Raw genomic sequence first — 25,802 nt, forward strand, 5'->3', positions numbered from 1 at the left:
ATTTTGACATTCAACCTATAGTCTAGTGTTACGGTTAAATAAACACTAGTCCTCAAACGAATGTCATAAGGTTTATATTGCAAGCGCTACATAAGCAGTATACCTCAATGCTATAGAAGAGCAAAGAAGTATGTAATGCGAATGAACTTGCGTGTAGAAAGAAAAGCAGAGGACCCGCCTAGATCGACGGCCCATGCAAAATAGGGTTCACAACCTATGGTTTGTGACCCAAAAGAAACCCCTACACCCACTTTTACCAAAAAAATAACGAATTGCAACAGAAAAAAAAAAAAGAAAAACGCCCGCCAGAATATTATAAGGGTTAAACTTGACCTTTATTGTGAATCGTTTATGCTTACTGATAGATGTATAGTAATGATGATAATAAATAATAAAGTGGAAAAGGATGATAGACTTTTGATTTTTACGAATTTTATGTTTGTGTTTTAAATAAGCCACAAAACCAACTATGACAAACCGTCCCAAAATTTTCCTCGCTCCTGGATTTTGCAGCCAATTTGGCGGAAGACTAATTCTATTCAGGCAAAAAAATGGTAAGCAGCAGAAACGGTATTGAAATTGATATGCATCTCGTGACTAGGAGAGCCTGCTCCTTGACCAAGCATCTCGGAAGAAACTCACGATTCGTCTTATGTAGACCATCCCCAAACCTCTAGAATAACTTCACGACGGCTTCCCTTTTTCTTGGATGAAAGTGTATCTCCGTTTTAAATGATGTCCCTACACAAAAACTTGACGTTCGACCAGAATGCATCGATAGGATTCAAAAAGGAGACTATGGATTTACTTGGTATTTATTTGCCTCTGCTTTTCAATGCATCTTCTAACGACTGCAGGTTTATGATTAGCAGTATTGTCCATTGATTGTTTCTGCTCAGAACATCAATAACATCACCAAAATAGTGTATACAATGCTCTGTCTCGTAAATACTCTTGTGGTCGTTTTAATCACTGATTCATTATCCTTCTCTTCTTCGCACTAGATAAGATGGTTTAGTTTTCTTGATTGAAATGTGAAAAAGCGAATGTATACTATCAATTGTAATTCCTGCGTTTTCTACCACAAGCTAAACATTTTTTCTGTTATAACGATAAGGAAATCAGCAATTTAGTCTGCTGTATCTTTTCTGTAATAATGCTTCCTTTGCGTTCCTCTCTATGCTTTGATCAATGTTAGCGGACGATGTAATTGCTTCTTTCTTTCTGAGAGGTTCAGCAATGTCATCTTTAGAGATAGTATTCTCAGCCTAACGATCTACTGCACGAGTTCAAATTCTTCATCAATTTCCATTGCAGCAACTTCATCCTTCCCTTTGGTCAATATCGTCATCTTCATGAAACTTATATAAGTCTTGGTTGTATTTCTTCCAAGTAGTGAAGACTCAAGTTGTTCATTAATTTCCTTCATTGGCTGGGCATTAGTGCTATACTTTCACTTTTTGGTGCCCTCCTTTTTTGGCACCTATGCCCAGCTCTCTATTTTGATTATAGAGGCAATAGCACACATACCAACTTTTCATTGACACTGAAAATGCCTACCCATCTTTATACCGCTTCTGCTGCTTATCATTGTTTGAGGACTCTGTCTGAATAGAATTAGTCCTCCGCAAAATTGAGCTAACCTAGGCCTTCATACTGACATGTACATACTCGAATTCAAAAGAATAAAAACGGAATCTTTTATTTGAATAAAGTAGTCTGTGATCAAGATTACTGTTGCACTTGTCAAAGATTTAGCATCCATCCAGTTAACAACCCGTCATCTGTTCCGTTCTTTTTTTCATATATATTTTAAATTCTTACAGAACTGAATCATGGCATTACAGAACTACAAGCCGAAGAGTTGTTGGAGAGAACGTTTTCTATGTATAGAAAAGAGATAGCCATGTTCACACTTATTGTAGCGTTTTGCCTGCTCGAGAATTACGCAACATAAGAGAGTTCAAAAGTGTAAATATTCGAAGCGAAAGGCTCCGAAACGAAACGCTTCGAAATATACACTAACCGAAGCTTCCGAGGTTTTGGTGTTTACAAAAAGGGTCTACTGTATATTTAATAGTTAGAATAAAACCTTAATTTCTGTATGAATTCATTGTCCATGTCATTCCGTCAGTTTTGGAAGGAAAGACAAAGATTACCTTTGGGTTTTTTTTTTTGCTGTTAAAAAAAAAGCGTGATCCTGTCACACACATTACTTCATTTCCCCACATTATATTTCATGGCCCTCAGCGTGAAAAAGATCCGGCCCTCGTTAAAGTTTTCCTTAGATCCTGAAAAACGGCTTGTAATGGACATCCGTCGTGGGAGAAAGTGACACTGACTTGATGAACCGTAACTAGCCGGCTTTCCCTATATACACGATGTGTGTGTGTTCTTTCTTTCTGAACAAGCAAATGATAATACCTGTTTGAACATAGTGACTGACTGGAGAAAAACAAGCTCTTTATGATTCCTGTTTCATGATTGCAAACAGAGCCAGTTTCTATTGGTGGTTCTGGACTACGCGCACAAAGTGGGTTGTTAATATGTACACCCAACAAAAAACCTTTAGCCGTTCTTAAGAATAAGAAAAGGCGGATATGGTTTGTTCCCGGAGATTAAATGGAATTGCCGTTATACCCTCTCCATTTGGGTTGAAGTATAAAATACTAAAAAGTATATGGAAGATATCGGTATAAACTTAATGTCATTGGTGCAACAAAAAAATGCTTTTTTTTTAGAAAAAAAGGGAGAACTTGAATTTGAAAATTTTAACAGTGTACCGTGCTTTTGATAGACACAAGCACGGTTTGAGTACTTTACCAGGCAAGGAATGATCAATACATAACAAAACGATTTCAACGGGTTTGCCCAAAATGCGGGGGGAAAAAGAAGACGTAATACTCTACATTTCTAGCTTTATAATGACTCAATCCATGTGAAGATGATAAACCAGGCATGTGATGTGCACATAGAATGGTCAACAGGATCATGAAAAAAAAAGGGTTGTTTGGTTCAAGTTGACTCAGTGGAGCAACAGTCACTGTATCTGCAATGGCTGCTGCTGTTTTCTGACAATGATAATACACACTCTATAATAGTTTTCAAGCGGTATTACACAGCATTCATTGGATACCAACCCTTTCACTACACCTATAAATACAGCAATCAAAGTATTTTTCCTTTTTCTGATTACTTTTCCTCTTTTTTTTTCTTGTTTTCGTTTTCTTCATACGTATTAATTCGAACACTATCATGTCTCTTATCACCCGTACTGCTGCTAAACTCATTAAATCCAACGTCCCTGGGGTCGCTGTATTGGCACCCGTCACCACAACTGAAGCAGAAATCCTTTCTCCTCAAGCTTTGACATTCGTTGCAACCCTCCAACGTATTTTCAACCCCACCCGTAAAACCTTATTACAAAAGCGTGTTCTTCGCCAACAAGCACTCGACCGCGGTGTTCTTCCTGATTTCTTGCCAGAAACCGCCTATATTCGTAACGACCCCACCTGGCGTGCAGCCCCACCTGCTCCCGGTCTTCGAGACCGTCGTGTAGAAATCACTGGTCCTGTTGACCGTAAGATGGTCATCAATGCCTTGAACTCAGGTGCAAAGACTTTTATGGCCGATTTTGAAGGTAAAGAAAAAAAAAAAAATTTAAAACATTTCATGCAATTTGAAATAGGGCGCATGCTAACATTGTAAACCTATTACTACTAGATTCCAACTCTCCTACTTGGGATAGTATTATTAGCGGTCAAGTGAATATGCGTGATGCTGTTCGTGAAACTATTGAATTCACCAACCCTAACGGCAAGAAGTATGCTCTTAGAAAGGATGGCAAGATTGCTACCCTTCTTGTTAGGTAAAGTCTCGGTTTTAAAAGTCTCCTTTTTTGGGAAAATGTGGAGTACAATGTTGCATGTGAAAAAAAAAAAAATGAACAAAAACCAAACAATAAGCATGAATTCGGCGGGGGGAGGGGGAGGGGTGTGCATTTTGAAGTGAATAAGGTGTAGCACACGATTGATGACTGAGAATGCAAAGGACTAATCCAATCAAACTATTGATAATGTAGACCTAGAGGCTGGCACATGGTTGAGAAGCATGTCCTTGTGGATGGTGAACCTTGCTCTGCTTCTATCTTTGACTTTGGTCTCTACTTCTTCCACAACGCTAAGGAACTTATCAAGCGCGGTAAGGGTCCTTACTTCTACTTGCCCAAGATGGAATCTCACTTAGAAGCTAGGTAAGTCTGTCTATAGCTGTCACAAAAAAAGCTTTCTATGAGAGTGTATCACTCACCTTCTCTCTATTTCTCAGACTTTGGAACGATATCTTCAATGTCGCTCAAGATATGCTCAACATTCCTCGTGGTACTATTCGTGGTACTGTCTTGATTGAAACCCTTCTTGCTGCCTATGAAATGGATGAAATCATCTATGAGCTCCGTGATCACTCCTCCGGTTTGAACTGTGGTCGTTGGGATTACATCTTCTCTTTCATCAAGAAGTTGCGTAACCATCCTCAGTTTGTCTTACCTCAACGCTCTCAAGTCACCATGACAGTGCCCTTCATGGATGCTTATGTTCGTTTGTTGATTCAAACTTGTCACAAGCGTGGTGTCCATGCCATGGGTGGTATGGCCGCTCAAATCCCCATCAAGAACAATCCTGAAGCCAACAATGCTGCTATGACCAAGGTTCGCAACGACAAGCTTCGTGAAGTCACCGCTGGTCACGACGGTACTTGGGTTGCCCATCCTGATCTCGTCAAGATCGCCTACGAAATTTTCGACGAACATATGCCTCAACCTAATCAAATTCACGTCCGTCGTGACGACGTCAAGGTCACTGCCACCGACTTGATCGATATCAACTTCAAGGGTACCATTACTGAAGAATCTATTCGTGAAAATATCCAAATTGGTTTGGCTTATATGGAAGCTTGGTTAAGAGGTGTCGGCTGTGTTCCTATCTTCAACTTGATGGAAGATTTGGCTACTTATGAAATTTCCAGATCTCAACTCTACCAATGGGTTAGACACAACGTTCGCACAGATAAGGGCAAGGTGATTACTGGCGACTATGTTGCTCAAATCTTAGAAGAAGAAACAGACAAGATCCGTAAGCAATTGGGTGATAAATATGCCAATTCTAAATACGAAGCTGCCAAGAAGGCCTTTGCTACAAACTGTACTGGTCAACGCTATGACGATTTCCTTCCTGACTTGCTTTATGATGACATCGTTACTGTCTCCTCTCAAGCCAAGTTGTAAAGAAAAACGACAACGAAAACACATCTTACAAAATATACACAAACACAAACACCCCCCCCCCACAAGATACACACTACTCTCTCATTCTCTTACCACCATTTTTTTTTTTCCCATTTCATTCTTAATACTCTAATTCTTTTCTTTTTCTTGCTTTTTGTAAATTATGAAATCATTAATGTAAATCAACGAAACTTGCATAGCTAATGTTTGTAACAAAAGATATAAAAATTGGAAACATTATTGAAAGTTGTTCCAAATAAAAAGAAGTTTACCCCCAATAACTATGAAATCCTTGGGTTTTTTTTTGGGTTTTTTTAGGACAGGCTGGCATTAGTTTATTAATGATTGGTTGCTGTACTGTATATAATCAACACTGTTTACTTGTCGTTTCTCCGTATACAAGCCAGTCACTCAACCTACAGGGGAAAAGGCTCGAGCAAAGCAATGTTAAGGCAGCTTTCTATCGTACAGCAATGGCGATGATTCATTTCTTTTTGATTTTTCTTGATTTGAATGGTGGTTGTACAATTTCTGATATGTACGCACAGCTAATAATAATGTTGCACAGAAGGTAGACATTCTTTAGCCCATTTTATTTTTATTCTCTTCTTTTTGCATCTCGTCCATTTCTCCTTCTCTTTCTCAACTTTGTGAAGAAATCCTATGCTGAAAGAATCACTGGCATTTTCGAAAATCGTTCAGATATTCATCATCATTTATTTAGCGAGTTCACTACTATATGCAACCCTACATTTACTTGGTTTTGGCTGGTTCCAGAACCTCTCCATCGTAGCAACTACAGCAAAAGATAAATCAGCATTATTAGACAATCCTTTGACATCAAGATCTGAACCAATAACAGTCAGTCAATTACATAAAAGATATCATTCATCTCAAACAGTTATCTGGTCTAATGCTGAAGGTATAACAACACTCAACTTTTTTTTTTTTTTTTTGGCTTCCTTTTGTTATTCACTTTTCTGGATTTTTGTTAATCTTCCTAGGCGGACAAACACAGACCATTCCTGAAAATTTGATAGTAGGCAAAGTATTTGCAGACGCCATGGGTCCCTCGAAAGTGATACCTTATTACTTTCGAGCCAGTGAACATTTCGAACAAGAAGATATCACCATTGCCACTCTTGTAACTCATAACCGTTTCCCGGTTCTTAGCAGGCTAGCCAGTCGTTATAAAGGACCCATTTCAGTAGCCATTCACGTAAATGACGACAGCACAAAAGGTACCATTTTGAAAGATTTACACAATATATATGAGGAGAATCCAGATGTCAGGAAATACGTAGATATTCATCTTGTCGTTGATAAATTCGATCGACAATTCAATATGTGGAGAAATGTAGCGAAATTCTTTACCCGTACCGACTATTTGATGATGTTGGACGTAGACTTTCATTTGTGTACGGATTTTAGAGAATCATTGAAAAAGCATGAGGACTTGATGGAAAGGCTCCGTAGTGGAAGAGCAGCTGTAGTTGTGCCTGCTTTTGAATATATTGCGGAGGAGGACGGCGAGGACTGGCGATTGTTTCCAAAAGACAAAGAGGCACTGATGAATATCGTCTTGACAGAAGAGATCGATATGTTCCATTTGAACTGGACGCGTGGCCATGGGTCAACCGATTATAAAAAATGGTATCGTTCTTCTCAGCCGTACAAGGTCACTGATTACAATTATTCGTATGAACCCTACGTCATTTATAAGAAAGAAGGTACGCCTTGGTGTGAAGAAAGATTTGTTGGCTACGGTGCAAATAAAGCTGCTTGTTTGTATGAAATCTATTTGGCCGGCATCGATTACTGGGTGCTTCCAGATGATTTTTTGATCCATCAAACACATCATTATCCTGAAGAAACGAGAGCGAAAGAGGTAAATTCAAAAAAAAAGGAAAAGTAAACTCATAATCACGTAATGGCCATTCAACAATTCAACCCTTTTGATTTCAATAGCGCAAGTATAACAAGAAGTTATACGAATACTTTAGAGAAGAAGTATGTCTACGATATTCACGACTGATGATTTCAGCAGGTTTATGGGATACAGACATTGCCGACAATTTGAAAAAGGAATGTGCAAAGATCACAGGATACAGAGAGGTCGTGTCAAAAATCCAGCAGTAGCAAATCTTCCATCGACTCGCACAGAAAGACGCTAGCTAACCTTTGGATACGCTGGCTCTCACATTGTACCTTCCCGTTTATTCGTACTTTTTACAATCTTCCATATCCGCATACGAGTCATGATCCATAAATTGATTCTTATAAATGCATGTATACATAAATATTTCTGAATAGGATGAAGCATCCTTTTTTAATTCGTACGATAACGATCCTCAACTTCTTTCTTTTTGTTATCCTTGAGTGATTTGGCCTCTTCTTGTGTTGCGTTATAAGCGACTACATTAGCTTGGTTGAAAGGGTTCTCGGGTGATTTTTGAAATGCTTTATAGATCAATTCTTTCAATTGACTTAAACGCAAACCAGGATTTTCTGCTTTAAATCTAGGCAATTCTCGTTCCTCAAAAGCAGTCAATGCAGCCTTGAAACGTCTTTCTGGATGTTTTTCAATGTCTTTGGATTTCACAGGGCCATTGTCATCGACAGATAATAATTCAAGTGCATCATCAATACCAGTAGCCGAAAATTCGGGTATGACTCTTCTGGCTTCACCAGCAGCAGCATTCTTGGCTGATTTTTGAGCCGCTTTTTTCTACATTATTTTACATTTGGAGGTTGTTTATTTAGTTTCTCTATTCTGTATACCCTGTATATATAAAAATAGATTAACGAGGCCCCTTACGTCAGCACCCTTTAATAAAGGTTTCTTTGTGAATTGCTTCTCTTCTTCGGCCTGCCACATCAAAGCAGAATAGTTAAAGATCAAGAAAATTTTTAGAAAATGCTCGAACACAATATGGTAAACATACCAGAAGTTTAGCGGCTTCCGCTTTCTTAGCAGCAGCAGCAGCCTATTCCAAGAATGCCAAATATATTCAGTTTGAAGTTGAGACCTGTTATCAAAATCGAAAAAGAAATGCAAAGAAAAAAGCATAACCGAACTTTACCTTTTTGGCTTCTGCCTCTTCCTTTTTATTATTCTTCTTAGCGCCTTTACTCCACTTGTCGGCTTCGGAAGCTTCGGCGGCAGCAGCTGCCTTTTTATCTTTTTCTGCCTTTGCAGCAGCTTTTTTAGCATTGGCAGCCTCGGCTTTACTATTAGGTCCTTTCTTGGCCATCTTTCATCCAAAGAAATAAAAGAAAAGGGAAAAAGTATATAGAAATTTTTCGCGCGATCCAAATTTACAGACGTTGAATCTCCGGGTTCAAGCTCCAATCGGTTTCAAAAGATTAACTTTTTTCAATTGCAGACTCTGTACTATTGAAATGTCCTAGTAACGTACCATAACTTAGGGCTGTATCATCAGTAGGAGACAGACATGAACTGCGCAAAGAAAATATCTTATAGTTGCTAAGTATGTTTTTAATGGTATATCTTTTGATTTATAATTCATTTACTGCTCTTTTCTTTTTGAACCTGATCTTGTTCGTGTAAATTTTCAATAGTTGAATTGCTCGAATATGATGATTGCAAAACTGTACGCAAAATAAACCCGAATATTTCAAAGCATATGCTTAAATACTTCTTATACATCCCATTTCACCTAAACAATTGAGCCGCTTTGTATTTTCGGTCGCAAAAGTATGTCAACCAAGCTATTTTTGGCAATTGTTCAATAGACCTCTTTTTTTTTTTGTTCAAAGCGCAAATATGTTCGGCATCGACCAGGTACAACACATAAATGGCATGCTTCAATTTTTAGTCACATTACTAATGAGTAACAATAGTTGCCAAAGCTATAATAATCATATTTTTCATTGTGCTCGATTTTAAGCTTATGTGTTTATTGTTAGATAACTGCTGTTTCGCTCTAACATTAATCAACAACATAAGAATACTAATGGATGAAATAAAAATGAATAGCCTGTAAAAGAATATAAGCTTGACATTCGGTTACTTAGTCTGCACAATGCTGATTCGTAGTCTTCGGTGTGTAGCATTGATTCCGGCTTTTCTCTGTCAGATGTATAAACAGTGTAGTAAGTTTTTACATCATCTCTGAGGGACTACGATATGACTGCAGTACAGATAACAATCTCGGCTCGAGTTGGTTGTATCCCATCAAAATAGCAGCTCTTTTGAAATTAAGTAGTGTATTTCAGATGAATGCATAAGCAATTTAAAATTTTCTGTTTGGATACTTGAAATATGAAGGAACCACAGCCAACATTCTATTCCATTTTAACTCTCACTGACCGAAGAGTTATTCTAAGTTCCGCATACGCAATCTCTGTTCATACACAACATCATGAAATTTTTCCACGCCCAGCAATTAGGAAAGATGTAACATGTAAATGATATTCTCAGATAACACAAATGATTTGAGGGTCCTGGCAATCAGACAGTTTTATCTGTCTACTACATTTTCTCCAAGCAGTACAGAACTGATTTACAGGTGCATATTGTGTAATTCCTCCTGGCCGTCATCGAAACGGCAGATTCGAAAAAGATGGATATATTGCGTCTATCGTTTCTCCGTTTTCTGACCCATAAGTAAATACTGATCAAAAGTACGTATGAACTGTGCCTCAAGAAAAATGAATTTGTTTCTTCTGATTGAAAACGATGCCATAGAACTTGAACATTTTTGACATAGTCTGGATTAGCACTACACGTCACCAGGTCCTTTATGAAACGCGTATATATCACGCTTCCAATGATTCACTATTAATACATTAACATTATTTGTATTGAAGACGCGCAGCCTTTCTCAACGTTGGGTGACACCATTCATGCCGCAAATAATACATAAGTTGATGGATACCATTGCTATTTCCGCTCAAACAACATATTTGAGCATCTACAGAATATAGGTTGTAGTTGTAAACCGTAATTAAAACAGCATTCAGGCATGAATTTAATAGAGCTTTGATGGCCTGGTTGCTTGAACAAACAGCTGTGAAAATGATTTGAAAGGTTACTTTGAAGAAGCAGGGGAAAGGTAGGATTGAAAATGGCCAACGTTGATTTCATTAAATGTAATAGTCCACAGTTACTCATCTTGGACTATTTTATTTCTTTCTAATAGTCAAGCAATATTTGGCTCAAACTGTTATCAATAACTTGATTTGAGGGTAGGGATGTTCAGAGCCTCCTTGCAATAAATGCTGAGATTCGAATTAAAGGTGTTTGTCACTAATCAACTGCAGCGCTTATGACAATTCCATGTCTTCGTCGCAATTTTTTCAATACACGTTGCGTTTGAGAAAACCATACGTACACCAATTCTAGAGTAAAGGGCGTCGGAATAAAGAATCACGTTTTTTACCTCCAGTTGATGATGGAAATGCACAGACCAGAAAATACTATCATATTCCTATTCATGCTAATTACAATTCATGAAGTGAAACCCATTGTTTTAATTGTTCAAGCATTGCTCCATTATAGCTAGTATATAATTTGTAAACAAAGCGGAGATGGCCTTAATTTGTATTTTGATACACGCAATGTTCTCCGGCTAAAAAGGTCAAACATAAAATATACTTGTTCAGGGCATTCCTTTATCATAACTTTTTTTCTCTTCCTATTTGTAAGTTACAAAAATCGATGAAGACTGAAATTTCGAGATATATCTCCTAAGGTCAGTCCATGTTTCCTGGATCCTTGTCTGAATTGCAAATATTTTCCATTATGTTATAAGTACTATGTAGTTTGAAGCCAACGTTATTCAATTATTATAACTTAGTAATCTCCAGTCGATTATAGACAGGATTGTTTTACCCGTTGCTTTACAGACTTTGTACAAGTCGAACTCTTGGTTGTACCATTTCCTTGAAAAAAAACCAGCTATGAGTTATTCTAGACCCGAGTTGAAGTGGATGAAAGTCATGAAAAATCGCGTTCTCTATAGTTATTTTGCGTGTTACCAAAGAATATTTATGTAGAGCTGACGATAATATTGGTTCTCATCAAGTGAACAACGTTAAATTTTACAACTTAGTCAATTCCTTATGTGGATTGAGCCGCTTTGAACTCACTGATGTTAGGCTTCTAAGCATTATAATTATCAGTGGGCCCTTTTTTTGGCCTGGAATGTTCTGAATCTTGCTCACTTGTTTTGCAGTCGTCATATGATGAGAACTTTACATTTACTTTGTTGTACATTTGAGATAGTAAAGCTTTCCTTTCTTCAATAAGAAATGAACTTTTCAGAGTTTTTTTTTTTTTCTTTTTTATTTTCTTTTTCTATTTTACTCACATTACGTCTAAGTTTTGTGGTTATTACACAATGAGTACCAGTTGGTTCATACAAATACAAAAGATGTTACACTTTTGAGAGGTTGAAAAGTTAAAATTTAGGAAGTTCTTTTTTGGGATCATCTTACTTTGCAAGCTCATTACTTTCCATCAATCTTTCGTAACAAACTGTTACAGCAACCAATGACATAACCTCTTGCAATTATTTAACTTAACAAAATAAATATTGTTTATATAGAGCAAACTTAGTTGCAAGTTGTAGCTAGTCTGCTACTATTCCCACTCGAGGTTATAAAACCTTTAAAGCTGATGTGTAGATCGCATCCCTCAAAACATAAAGAAAAGAAACGCTTTTTATACGATGTACATATCTTTGAATTCATATATAACCATAGTTGACAGTCCAGTGATGTGAACATCTCCCCCGCTATTTGCATCTCCATTTTAAATTGAGATCGTCGTCATATCACCATGTTTATGAATAATACAAATTTTATCTGGTGAGTAATATTCAATGGAGAACAAAATTCTTACAGTACAAGACCTTCTGTTTAAACTGCAAGCGAAAAACTCAGTGTTTACAATACTCGGGGTAATTATCATGACCATATATACAGAGACTATATATGTGAAAGAGCTTTCAATGAGCGCATTACTTAACAACCCTTCATCTCTTAAAGTTAGTTCACGAATAATAAACACGTGTAGTAAATATAAAAAGAATTGGGAAACAAAGTTAAACATCAGCAGTTCGAATAGACGTTGTTTTCGATATAGCTCATGAAGTAAACGAGATGTATTTAAACTTCCTGGTTTTTCTATAATACATCCGACTAATATAACCACGGAATGGTAATCTCATTACTTCTTCAGAAATTTTGTTCACTATCGCCATTTCCACTATTTAACAGTACGCTGGAATATCTTATAACGTTTCAAACTTCGTTTGCACTACGTTGTATACAACGTATGCCCTCGTTGGGAATGAAACTGACATAGTATAGCTGCAAGGGGTAGTTAAAAGCGAAACATACGAATTAATCCCGCAAAAACCCAAACCAGACTAACTTGTAGTTTCAAAAAACGGAAGCTTGGGTGAGAACATTGAATTGATTAAAGCCGCACGCAAATAAGAAATTGAAAGAACTGTACTGTATGTACTTTTTTTGTATAACAAAGCAGCAAAATCATTTACTTTCATTTATTTACAGTAAAAGGAATATTGTAAAGGATATCATCATTCGATCATTTGAAATTACACACAAGACAAACTAGGTTATATTACTATAGTTGCATCTACATTATCAAATATTTGAAAAGTTTTTTCGATTGCTTATTCGAGAATTAGAAATCAATTACGTATTATGGAAGCCTGATAAGTGTTCGTTCTGGATTTATTGCGATTGCTCCAAAAGCAATGGTGTTCATAGATTATGGCTGTTGATATATACAGGAGATTGGGTAAAGAAACCGCAACGTGTTGGTATTCATATCACATCTCAAAAGCTCACGGCCGCTGGACACCAAATCAAAAGCATTATACTGAAAATGTTGAAGCTCTTGAACCGATAATTATCATCGTATGCACATTGGTGGATTTGGTGGAGGAGGACTTGGCCGTGGAGGGGGCCTAGGGTTGTTAGGTCGAGGTCTCCTGTGAGTAACAAATGCAATTGGTGCTATATTGCATATATTGCTGCAATGTGAGTTATAGTAAAGTATTGGTAACACCGTTTCTAGCATAGCTCTTCAGGAGTATAATTTTGTCTGGTTTTCTTCTTAACTTAGTATTTTCAGATATTACAGTATTTTTTACTATTGTAAGCATAACAGTTTGATCCCTACTGCTGTTGGGAGATTGTAAGTACAGTTACATACATAGACATTAAATCATTAACAAGCAAACCTTCTAACTGTTAGCCTATAGGTACACGCTTGGCTTTATAGCGCTTTTATGGTAAGCAAAATAACAGATCAGGAAAAAGAAGGTGCTTGAAGTTGAATTTGAATTCTGTGAAATATACAAAGTATAAAATTTGAATCGAAAAGAATAAGAAGACAGAAATAAAATGGAAAGAGAAAGTTGCAGTTTTAAAAATGTTCTGCACTTGAATACGCGAATTACAGAAAGTTATCTCAGCGAACTTGTTTAAAAACTGAAGGGTGTAACAATAAGTTCAGCTTCTTGCAAGAATCGATTTGATAATTGATAACTTTCAAAAAAGAGACACGTCAAGCAACCTTCGAGCATTGTCCTACATTAAGCTGAATACTTCAGTTTTTTTGGAAGCAAATGTCACAGTTATGAGCCATGTACAGTTTACTAGATTCCCTGTCGCGAGTGCACCTCCAATGTGGTATCGAAATGTATAAATGAACCATCGCGTATTCTTGCCAGATACATACGATTGGAAACATAATGATTCGGAAATTTTGACGTCAAAATCCATGCATAAATCAATGGACGTAAACACAACCCCATTATTAGTTAGATAATTGCATTTGGTAGTAAGATGATTGCGACCGACAGCATTAAGCCCTTTAATTGATCATGACGGTGTATGCAATCCATCAACTGCAATTTCATTAGTGTTCGGTTGAAGCCGCTCTACCGCCACACATATCCTTCAAAAGCATTGACCCTCATCGTATGATCCAAAAAGCTTGTTGATTGTACTTTTTGTTCCACCTAAAATTTAAGAGGAGATCTCTGATCCATGTAATCCTAATAAGGGAGTATTATAGTAGGCAAGGTGGTCATAGCACCCATATACAATTATCTTACAAAAGCTGCAATTGTGTTTACTCATATCCTACTCCTAGAAAAAAACAGTTGCTTCTTATGGTGTTCATGTAACTCTTCACATGTTTGCTTTGTATAACGGCAAATAACAGCTAACTTTTGAACAGTGCATTTGGTCCAGTCGTTCATACAGTGACATTTGTGTCATCACTAAAGATTACAATGTTAAGGTTGGTCTTACTGACGTGTTCCATTGATATGCTTCATGGCACATTACAAAGTACTTCCTGCTGTGATATCTAGAGTTTGCTGTAAACAAAATGTAACAGTGAAATATCTATCGTATATGGCTTACTCTACAGAATTTAGAAATAAATTACTGATTGTTAAATTCATGAATGTAAGCAATTCGGCTTATTCTCACAAATTGCAGCAATCACAGAAGCCATATATTAAGTGTTCCTCCCTCACTGTGCGTGAATTCGACTGTATCTTATGACAACAGTTTAACCACTGGCCATCTAATTTTTCGTTTTCGTTTCACACGTTTCAAATGGTACAATGTACGAAGAAATTGATTACACAACCTTTTCGTAACTTAATTGAAGCGTTCTTTAAGTTTACCAATTTTATCATTGTAAGAATATTTTCAGAAAGCTTGGAAGAAAGTAAACAATGCTTTTAATAAGCTTATAGTTAGACTTTCTGATTTTGCTTCTAACTCAACAAGAAATCTACGCACATATTTGTAAAAAATGCTTGAACTGCGTCAAACTCTGCATAAGTAAAGCTTTATAATCATTAAATTAACTTATAATTATTAAAATATGAAAGTATAGAATAATTGGTCAAGTTATATTACGCAAACGGTTTTTATGCCATACGCGTAATATCTGTATTTAACTCAGCATGTTCTTCTCGTTGTCTATGTTCGGGAAAATTCACTGCTGCCTCTGCTTTGCCTAATTTGTAAGCTAATCGATCGCGCAGAATGTGTATAGCCTTCATAATGAAGAAAGCTGCTACTTCCACATTACCTACATACAGGTAATATAGGAAAGCTACAAATCCCTGTTTCCAATCCATGAATGGATAAACCCAGGTCCCTTGGCTATTGGTGGTAAATATATGGAGCAGGTAATTCGTTAAACACAATAAGTTTGGGAATATATTGATAACTCCATTGAAGAGCCACAACTTACATTGCATGGTCAATGAATGCCTCAATCATATAGAGGAAGACGGTAAAAGTCGTGAATATAACCAATCGTTTTGGTAATCGCATTCTCGTGAACCAAACATCGAAGAACATCATCAAGAAAGCCAGAATATGAAAAGATACATTGAATAAAATTGACAAGAAATCTATATTATACAAAATAAGCGTCAACATATCAACCGAGCTGCGATGTAAGCTAAATAAATCTATATCGCTTTCAAACGCTTACTGTCAAGAGGTAACAAGTAAGAAAGTAGGGTCCAATAGATCACTGGTGTTAAGATACTATATATTCAGCTACAGTGTCAATCAAGTGAAGTAGTATTTTAACGCAATAATTCCTATTCAACTTACTTGAAGCATACGACTGTGCTGTATAAATACATAAATGTGTAATTCCAAAAAGACTTTCGATGCAGAAGGAAGTTGACACTTTTACTTTTGATATATCTCCATTCGTAGATGGCTGTTGTCTGATTCAATAATGGGTTAATGCTGTAAGTTTGCAGTACAAAAAAAAAAAAAAAAAAAAAAAAACGCTTACCACAAAATACGCATGAAGACCAACGTAGGAATATATAGTGAAAAATTTAAAGTAGATGTTCCATAAATCAATTGGCCAAAATGAGAATACAATGACGAAGAACCAAAAAATGAAGCCGGTATAGAGAGCACAGATAATACGATAAAGAAGTAACACCTTTGGCGAAATCCAATACGATGTCACTATTTGTTCTGGAATAAATTGATCAAACCCACACCAGTGTAAAAAAATATTATGTGAACGCTTTAGTTTCGTATCTTGATACACCATTATACTTTTCACAAAACACCAAGTAAAGAAAAAGATGGTTTTGCTGGCTATGTTGCCTTATATACTTCTAAATCTTCGAAAAATCATGCCGTTATTGACGATGTTAGCTGTGACATTTAGAATTCAAGTGATTAAACTAGAATGTATGCTAATAAGAGTAATACTTTTTGACAAAACAGCAAGACTTCTTGCCATGCAGTAAATATTGCATTATGTGCTAAATCGCTTTTTTTAAAAAGAAAACCAGTATGTAACCATGATCCTAAAAGCATGGAAGTTTTAACATGGGTACCATGCTAGGTAGATTATCTTATAGTATTACAGTCAATGCTGTAAGTATTTAATGATCAGATCACGCCTAATATCAAGATTTTCATCATGGTAGTCGGTATAATAAGTTTAATAAATACATCGTTATGTCCTTATATGCAGTAAGTTTGTCATAAATTTGGAAATGCGGAGCCAACAATATATATGTATCACGGCGGTTAACTGCTCGGTTACTGTTCGTTATCATGTATTTGTCATTGATTACCAATGTGATGCCCTGTTTTCTATTATGAATTTTGCTTGTTATCAGAAGGGTTAAACAGTCAGCTGATAAACTTCAAGACAGTTGACTATGTGCAAGCTCGCATATTGCATTGCTTTGAGTGAGTATTTAACAGAAATATATTGAGCAACTTATAAAAGATTAACTGCAAAGAACCCAAAAAGTGCTGAACATACAATGCTTCTTCTCACAAAACTACTATAACATCTCACAAGTTCATGTAACGTTACGTTTCTGTCAACAGCTATACTTTACAAACAATTGGATCAAGCTATGTATTCTCTAGTCCAACATATCACAATAGAGCACATTTACAAAAATCCAGGTTCCATTTTTTTTAAAAGAGAGAACCAAGAATAATGCAGCTACTTGGATTATGAATTCAGGAAGGGACATTTGCTTTGCATTTTTGCATATATTCACAGATAAATTGTAAGAGCAAAAAGTAACTTCCAATTGACCATAGTGCCGTAAAAACCTAGGTAATTGTAATATGAGTTAAAGTTACTTTATATATTTCACAAGAAACTCATATTTATTTATGACACAATTTATTCCAGCAAAAATTAGTTGAAAGCCACCAGCGATTATAGGATGTAATACTCGTTTATTCAACTGAGGTTATTCATATCCATAAATTATGCATGACGTATTTATCTATAGACAACATATTACAAAATTTCGTATGGGCACGACAATAAAGTAGTTTATTCGACAAGACCGGCTTCCTTAGCCATTGAATAGAAAATCGATTTCTTATTGTCAATCAATGACTTAGGCGAATCGAACTCAGATATACGACCTTTATCTAGCACAAGGATCCTGTCGGAATCTAATACGGTGTTGATTCTGTGAGCAATAGTAAGGATAGTACAATGTGCAAATTGCTTTCGAATTGTATCTTGAATGATAGCATCTGTTTCCACATCAATCTGTTTGAAATAAGACAGCAAGAAATCGATTAGTACTGTAATTACTCCCTAACACATTTTATGAATTGATTACTAGAAGTAACTTACAGCAGCGGTCGCTTCATCAAGGATAAGAATAGTTGTTCTACGAAGGAGTGCACGCGCCAAACAAATCAGTTGGCGTTGTCCGACAGAGAAGTTCTCACCACCTTCCAAAACAACTGCATTCAATTTACCATCCATCTTGGATATATGGTCTTGGAGATGAGAATGCTGCAGAGCTTGCCAGAGTTCGGAATCATCATGTGCACCAAAAGGATCTAAGTTTTCCCTCACGGTGCCCGCAAATAAGACAGGATCTTGAGGAATAATCGTCAAGCGAGATCTCAAATCAAACAAACGCAGACTAGCAATGTCAACACCATCGATATAAATGGAACCCTTAGCTGCTTCAACAATACGGAACAAACTCAAACTCAACGAGCTTTTACCGGCACCAGTACGGCCAACAATACCAATCTTCTCCTTCGGTTTCACAGTGAAGGACATATCACGTAGGGCAAGATCCAATCCGGGACGATAACGAGTAGCATAATCACGGAATTCAATAAGACCTTTTTCTGGCCACATAGAACTAACACCACGTACAGCATTGTATTTTTCAGTAGGTAAGTCGATATATTCCTTGATACGTTCAACAGAAACGATGTTGGTCTCAATTTCACAATATGATCTAATGACCCAATTCAAGGCCTGAGTTACACTTAAGGCGTAAGAAACAGAAAGACCAACCAAACCAGCGTCAATAGATGAAGTACCATAAACTACATCCAAAACAGCAAAAGCAGAAGCGGCAAGAATAATGATAGAGCCTAGGAATTCAAGACGTACAGCAAGCCATCTGTTACAAGAGATCGAAGGGAAGTAGGCTCTTTGATTATCATCTAATTTGCACTCGTTTTCAAACATGAAACGTCGTTGTTGTTCATATGCACGGATAGTGGATACACCAGAGATGGTTTCTTGGAAATGAGAGTAGATAGGACTCTTACCAACAGAATCCAAACGTTTCAGCTCACGAGATGTTTCAAGATAGTACCGTTGAATGTAGATGTAGATGATGCCAAGAGGGATCACTAAGATCATAAATAAAGGAGTAGAGAAAGCGATAATACAAACGGTAGCAATAACGGAGAACAACACGCGGAAGTAACCGTTAAAAGTTCTAGGCAAAACTTCATCCACAGTATGCTGATCCTTACTAAAACGGTTCAAAATTCTTCCTAAAGGAGTTGTATCGAAAAATGACATAGGCGAGCGAACAATAGTTTCCAACATTTCGGTATGCAAAACCCGAGCAGAACGGATGGCACAGTACACCCAAAGGACAAGAGTTTGAACCATGGCAAACAAAGTAGATGACCAGCCAATCAGTGCGTAAATACCAAGATAGAACCATACATTATGATTAGCACCCTTGTTTTGATTTTGATTAGACCAGTATTTGAGCCACAAATTGGTTCCAACCGAAGCCATTTGTGCGAGCATCAACAGGGCGATTACAGTAAAAACGCCGTAGACAGAGCAAGATTTGGCATACTGCTTGTAAACATCCCAAGTAACGCTACCCTTAGCGCTTTCTTCAACAGTAATTAAACGATCACCTGCAGTATCCTTTTTGACGCTATTTCCCTTCTTCGAAAGAGAAGCAAGGGAAGCTCGACGAAGTGTTTTTACACTCGTAACAGAGGTTTCGCTATTTAAACGCTTGCGTTGGCGGTTTAATGGCGCATCTTCTTCACGAGGCACCATTCCAATAGAAGCTGCATCAGTATTGTCATAAGGCTCCTCATTTTCAACATCAACCCTTCCTTCATTTGACACTTCATCTTCATTATCGGATGATTTATTCTGTTGATTACCAAAATCGCTGATAAGTGCGTAAAGCTCTGATTTTTGCCCCATTAAATCAGCATAACTGCCGCTAAGCGCAATCTGTCCATCCCGTAACATAACCACTTCGTCAACGCGAGGTAAATATGAAATGCCATGAGTAACCAGAAGACGAGCTTTGCTCTTCAGTATACCATCTGGTCCAATAACATGGTCAAAAATATGGCGACCCACGTGAGCATCTACAGCACTAAGGGGATCATCCATCAAATAGACATCAGCACGGGCATAAATAGCTCTGGCGAGAGATACGCGAGCTTTTTGGCCGCCCGATAAATTAATACCGCGTTCGCCTATCTCTGTTTGATCACCAGCACTAAGGATAGCAATATCGCTTTTCAAAGAACAAGCCTCCAAGACGCGGTCGTAGAAATCAGCATCCCAACGATGACCAAAGACAATGTTATCACGTAAAGTAGCATTCATAACCCAAGGTTGTTGGGGTACATAAGCAACAGATCCGCGTAAAATAACATCACCTCCCACCTTGACAGTATCACCAAGCAGAGCACTAATAAGAGATGATTTACCTGCACCTACACGACCTACAACGGCAGTCAATTGTCCTTTGCGAATTTCAAGATTGATTCCGCTTAATACGGGTGCAGGGTCTTCCTCTGCCCATTTGAACTGACCGTCGTTGATGGCAACGAGTGGAGTGTCCTCGTTATAGTTTGGATCGCTACGGAAATTTATGCGAGTAACTGCAGTGGGGTCTAACTCTTGGGAAGACAAATAATCTTCAATACGATACAGACTGACTGAAGCTTCAATAGTTGAAGTAATAACATTGGGAAAGACAGTAAGAGGGAATTGCAGAAGACCAAAAAGCGCTATAGCAACGAAAGCGATATCACTTGTCAGTGGTGTTTCAGAAACAAATACGTAAACGGCAAAAGTGGAAAGGGAAACTAAGAAAGGGATAGAAGTCCAGGTAAAGTTTTGTACTGCTGACAAGACACCGATCTTCTTCAAGGTAGCTAATTCCAAATCATTACGAATAAAGCTTATCTAATTTAAAGAAGTAAATAATGCCGATGAACAATCCATCTTTTCAAGTATTGTGAACAAAAATCAATTTTTACCTTTTCCAAAAATGGATTCTCCCATGCATACAATTTTATGACACGAATACCATTCAAAATTTCATTCATTAACTTGACTCTTGCATCCTTATTACCCATTTGTGTTTTTTGGTATGTACGCATCTTGCGGGCCAAATAGGTATTCAAAGGAATGGCAAGGATTAAAATACCTACACCAGCACCAATACTAGGTCCCATTGTGTTGTACAAGAAGATCAAAGCGATAATTATCTGGAAAGGGCCACTCCATACTAATAATATCAATTGCACAATGGGTATAACGTCCACAAAAATATATCTAATGTGAACGTCAATTGAACTTACCGATATGGAAGTAAGTACATAAGTCCATCAATCTTTGGGCATCTACGCTCATATGGTTAACAATCTACAAATGAGTAAAAGTTTATGCTTTAGTAACTCACGTCTTCGTTATAGCTCAGAATTGGTCATAAATCATCCTACCTCACCAACGGTTGATTTTTGTCGACTAGCATTACTGAGGACTAGAGTTTTTTGATATACTGCTGTGACAAGTGCAGCGCGAAGACGCATACCGGTAGTGAAACATCGTTGGAAATATTGATGAAGGAACATGGTTTGGCAGATTGCGGTGATAAACATGGCAATAGAAATCAAAACGCCTTGATAAGCAGGGCGAGGCTCAGGAGAATTATAGCTGGTAACCCATACCATTAATTGCTTGAGAAGCATAGGTTGCGTGAATTGAAGAATATCCTGTAGTGCCTTAAAGAACTATATATTGCAAGAAGCTGTTAACACCCGGACTATCACATATTTATTATTACTGTTGTGGTTGTACACTTACAGCCGCTAAAGCGAAGGGTCCCCCCAACGTCATAACAAGAGCACGTAGCAAGGATGGCCTAAGTGATGCCATAAAAAAGTGCTTGAGTTCTTGTTCGTCATTAGATTACGGTAGAAGTCTGCTAAAACACTTACTTTGACTTTTTCAATTCTTTTTGCCAGTTTTTCTGAAATTCAGCGCCTACGTTGACCGATTGATCATCCGATTTGAGGTTCCTGTTGAGAACGAACATTAGTTTAGTTAACCAAACTGATGGATTATTATCACATTGTTTTAATTCCTAACCATAAATCGTCCATTGTTAATGGATGCTTATAACCTAGCCTCATTAAAGGGGTCATCCAACTAAATGTAAGTCTACCAAAAATGTTGGTTCTTTCCTCAGGTGAATCCAGCTTTTTTTTTTAAAAAAAAAAAAAATGAGCAAATCTTCATTCGAAGTCAAATGGTAATGTGGCTACTTTTCCGTCCAATAATACTTACTTCATCTTCCTCAAGCATAATGTACTGACTTTTGGGTCTTGGCAGGTTCTCCAAAATAAATATCGTACATGATAGGAAAAAACTGACAGTAAAAAAGCCAAATTGTGTGGAATCGGTATATTGATCGTCATTCAGATAACGGGTACGCAGTTTGATACCATCAACGATGATCACAAAAAGCCAATAAAACAATAGCACTCCGGAAGAGATTCTATTACGGGTATATTCAATTTGATGCAGCGCAATAACAAATAGCTATCATACGAATGGAAAGAAATGTTATTTGGTTAGAAATGAATTCCACCATAAATCAAATGTTGATTTTGCATACCATCACAAGCACAGACATTCCCTTCATAAGGATTTGTGCATTTTCTATCCAATCCATACCATCTTCGATAACTGCAAAAGAAAAGCTGCAAATCTTGATAACCAACAGACTTGTAAAAGCGGACTAAAATAATATGGAAAGTATACATATCAGTTCATCTAATTCCCTATATATTCTGATTTTGCGCCCATTTATTTCCTACGCCCAAAAGAATTACCATCTTTGCAAAATACAGCCAGTTCCTTGTCATATCTTTTGACAGTGACTCTCTCTTTGACAAGATCCAAAAACGAATCATCCCAGCCACTATTATATATACATATGGTATCATTGTGATGGCACTAGAATCAAAAAGTCGGGTTTAACATCGACAGTCTATTTTTTCTTCTTTTTTTCTGATTTCATAACGAAAGCCAGTTGTCTTACGTGTCTTCGAAGCAAGGTGTGAAGTCAGGTAGTCTTTCATTCGAAAAAGGGCCCTAATACTTGCTCTGTCAACCCAAGACTTCAAATATACTCTTCAAAGTTAACAGCTTACCCATCCTTCTTTATTTTTGCACATGCCTGTGTAAGGCTCATCGATGAGTAAATGTTGCGAATTAACAAACGTATTCTGCAGATCGCCCGATTGAAGGACTAATCCTGGTCTTATATTATTCATATTGCTCCAAGACCGATATCCTTTTACTGCAAGTTCTAGGCAAACTGTAAAGCTGGGGAACAAATCAATACAAAAAGAAAAATTCTGGAAAGAACAAAAATCTAATTGTTTGTTTTAAAGTTTGTTTTACAACACCGGACCAGCTTTCTTAGTAATCCGTTCAGAACCCGCAGTCCTCTTCGCCTTCCAATAATGGGCAAACGATACGTAAGATGACGGCATTTCAAAGATTTCTTCTAATAGAATGGAAGGCAATGGAATTTCTTAAGCTTGAGCCTGTCCAAAAGGTTTGAACATATCATCTTACTCACTCCTTTTACCAAATTCAAAACTATGACTTGGGAGAAGTATAATACTAAATGCCTTCAGTTTCTATTACTTAACACGGGATGAAACCTGGAGCAGTAGGATGGAAAATTTAATGCTTCAAGTGAGATTTGTTGCTTTCTTCATATAGAATTTTTCATTTTCGAAGAGCCTTTCTTGGAGTAAAGCCATAATAGACATAAAAGTGATATTGAAAGTGATATTTTGTTAGAAAAATATACTATTGATGAATACTATATCTGTCAAATCACTATGCTAAATGACTTTTTCAGAGGAGTATTGATGACTTCTCCACGAGTGTTATGTTGTTGGGCAGTTTCACCAGCTCATTTGTTGATGATGTTGGCTCAACCTGAGAGAATTTTTTACGTCTGCATGAGTTGAGCTGTGAAGACAGACAATAGGGAAATGTGAACATGGAATTTACTAATACTACTGTAAATTATTCAGCAACCTATCACATGCACTCGAGACTGTTGCGTAACGGAAAAGTTTGTCCCCCTTGTAGACGTAAACATATACGAAGCAGTATCTTTACGGTTTTGATCTAGTGATTAATTGTCGTCAAGCGCAAAATATGCACTCAGAGAACCAACTTCAAATGTACGTCTGTTCAAAGAGAAATGTAGCAAGCAGAAATCAATCAAGCAAGTATCTATCAACCTACTGGCAGTAACATTCGTTATACAAAAGTTTACCCACAATGAACTGACTTTGCCGATCTTCTGCACTATTGCATTGCCTTTTCAATATCTTTGTAAAATGTTATAGTGGTTTGAAAATCTCGATCTTTTCTCCCTTAAAGGACCATTTTTAATCTCGTACTGAATTGAATGATACACTGAAGGTTGTTGCCATCGCTCAATCAAACGCATAAAGACCTGACCCTGCCCTTCTCTAATCCGTGGTACAAAGTCATTGATCAATGCCCATATCATGGTTAAAGGGCAGTAATAAGCGGTTCGTGACCGTACATGAGAAATCCCACTAGCTGGTACACCTGCAGGGCATTACGGCAGCTACGTTTAAACATAGATTTTATTACATAATATTTTTTTTATTTTTATTTTTATTTTTCTTTAAAGCCCAATGGACACGAGATATTAAGCTTATCTAAATTGCCCGGGGCAGCTCCAAAGGCTGAAAAGAATTTAAAAACCCCTTAGGGCTCAAGGGTAAAAAGGGTTATGTACTAAAGGGTTGTGCGAGGGGAGGGGAAGAGGGTAACCAGTCGAGCAATATATGCCCTAACCGAGGAGTTGAAGGCGGCTCTTGAGAGTGGTGTAAGTAGTCGAGTTCAAACAAAATGTGACAAAATGCTGGCCATAGAAAATGCCAGTTTTGTATTTGGGATGGGTTGTTGATCGGATGTGTAGGAAGACGGTTGAGGACATAGGATATGGGATCACAGACTGATGTGGGGAGTCGTAGGCGGTGGTGCATGTTTGAACAGGAGATAGCGTGGGACTTTGTAAGTAATGACGAAGGATGTTTAAGGCAATAGGTTCAGTGGCCTCCAGGAAGCCAACCCAAACGCCATCGGATACATCAGCTGCGGGTCGAATTATTTAGTGGACAATCTAAGTTTTATTTGGAGACGTTTCTAGGTAAAACAGGATACGAATTGAAATACCTGTAAGATCTTTACACTTTAATTGGAGACATTACTTTAAAGGTTATTAGATACTTTTCGGTTGATAGCGGCACTACGCCTAAAGTACTACGAGATGTACTGAATTTTCAGCACGACACAGATCTTATTAGTAATAGACACAGGGTTGTGGTTTACGAGACGTTATTTATGCATCATCTGAATTGATCTACGCGTTAAACTGATCCCAGACACGTTCTTCCGCCACGTAGATAACGGTTGTTGTTGTCAATCGTAATAAAAAATAGATGTTGTCAAATTCGAAGCATTTAGACGTCTTTTCTTTGACTTTTCATCATCTTCTTCTATACTTTCTTTCCTCATCCTGACAGCTATTACTTACCATGTACAAAGCCATAATCTTGCAAAAAATTAAATTGGTGGCAGAAGCCCATAAGAATAAAGTCAAAGATGAGTCCTTCCGTAAGTAACACATGAGCGCGCTGCCACAAATAAGTTATAGTAGTAATCCTCAGATTATGTTTCGTATGACTAGTAAACATCGAGTGCAGGGATTGCAAAACACTCGGGCATTTCAATAAGGCATACCATGAATGCAAGTTTTAGAAAGCAGTTTCTGCGCGTGATGGTGAGTATCATGCTCTCACTACAAGACAAGTTTATGTT

At 37.3% G+C, this 25,802-nt stretch overlaps 6 protein-coding genes across 6 annotated transcripts; 3 read left to right on the plus strand and 3 right to left on the minus strand.

The window, feature by feature from the left end:
• Positions 1–3,212: 3,212 nt before the first annotated feature.
• Positions 3,213–5,557, plus strand: BDF20DRAFT_879079 (malate synthase A). The gene is made up of 4 exons (XM_053081539.1): positions 3,213–3,640; positions 3,724–3,868; positions 4,082–4,252; positions 4,327–5,557. The coding sequence occupies exons 1-4, from the start codon at positions 3,256–3,258 to the stop codon at positions 5,279–5,281; spliced, it is 1,656 nt and encodes a 551-aa protein (XP_052934989.1). The 5' UTR covers positions 3,213–3,255; the 3' UTR covers positions 5,282–5,557.
• Positions 5,558–5,944: 387 nt separating this feature from the next.
• Positions 5,945–7,420, plus strand: BDF20DRAFT_914427 (glycosyl-transferase for dystroglycan-domain-containing protein; the record flags this gene model as incomplete). Its single annotated transcript, XM_053084187.1, has 3 exons — positions 5,945–6,203; positions 6,286–7,169; positions 7,250–7,420. The coding sequence occupies 3 exons, from the start codon at positions 5,945–5,947 to the stop codon at positions 7,418–7,420; spliced, it is 1,314 nt and encodes a 437-aa protein (XP_052934990.1).
• A 190-nt stretch (positions 7,421–7,610) lies between these two features.
• Positions 7,611–8,535, minus strand: BDF20DRAFT_836902 (uncharacterized protein; the record flags this gene model as incomplete). The annotated part of the gene is made up of 4 exons (XM_053078995.1): positions 7,611–8,009; positions 8,100–8,150; positions 8,227–8,268; positions 8,365–8,535. 4 exons carry the CDS (start codon positions 8,533–8,535, stop codon positions 7,611–7,613), a joined length of 663 nt encoding a protein of 220 aa, XP_052934991.1.
• Positions 8,536–12,129: 3,594 nt separating this feature from the next.
• BDF20DRAFT_836904 (uncharacterized protein) lies at positions 12,130–13,187 on the plus strand (the record flags this gene model as incomplete). Its single annotated transcript, XM_053078996.1, has 2 exons — positions 12,130–12,294; positions 12,936–13,187. 2 exons carry the CDS (start codon positions 12,130–12,132, stop codon positions 13,185–13,187), a joined length of 417 nt encoding a protein of 138 aa, XP_052934992.1.
• Positions 13,188–15,135: 1,948 nt separating this feature from the next.
• On the minus strand, positions 15,136–16,600 carry BDF20DRAFT_879096 (uncharacterized protein). The gene is made up of 6 exons (XM_053081540.1): positions 16,556–16,600; positions 16,122–16,464; positions 15,932–16,050; positions 15,807–15,862; positions 15,561–15,723; positions 15,136–15,469 (listed from the first exon to the last, which is right to left on the minus strand). Exons 2-6 carry the CDS (start codon positions 16,389–16,391, stop codon positions 15,232–15,234), a joined length of 846 nt encoding a protein of 281 aa, XP_052934993.1. The 5' UTR covers positions 16,392–16,464; positions 16,556–16,600; the 3' UTR covers positions 15,136–15,231.
• A 924-nt stretch (positions 16,601–17,524) lies between these two features.
• BDF20DRAFT_944466 (multi drug resistance-associated protein MRP) lies at positions 17,525–22,644 on the minus strand. Its single transcript, XM_053084832.1, has 10 exons — positions 22,537–22,644; positions 22,206–22,460; positions 22,008–22,117; positions 21,857–21,937; positions 21,723–21,780; positions 21,359–21,640; positions 21,218–21,281; positions 20,894–21,144; positions 17,964–20,819; positions 17,525–17,876 (listed from the first exon to the last, which is right to left on the minus strand). Exons 1-10 carry the CDS (start codon positions 22,591–22,593, stop codon positions 17,652–17,654), a joined length of 4,239 nt encoding a protein of 1,412 aa, XP_052934994.1. The 5' UTR covers positions 22,594–22,644; the 3' UTR covers positions 17,525–17,651.
• Between the last annotated feature and the right edge of the window lie 3,158 nt (positions 22,645–25,802).

Source organism: Mycotypha africana (genome assembly GCF_025528875.1).
Source record: "Mycotypha africana strain NRRL 2978 chromosome Unknown BDF20scaffold_7, whole genome shotgun sequence".
NCBI classification, from domain to species: Eukaryota; Fungi; Mucoromycota; class Mucoromycetes; order Mucorales; family Mycotyphaceae; genus Mycotypha; species Mycotypha africana.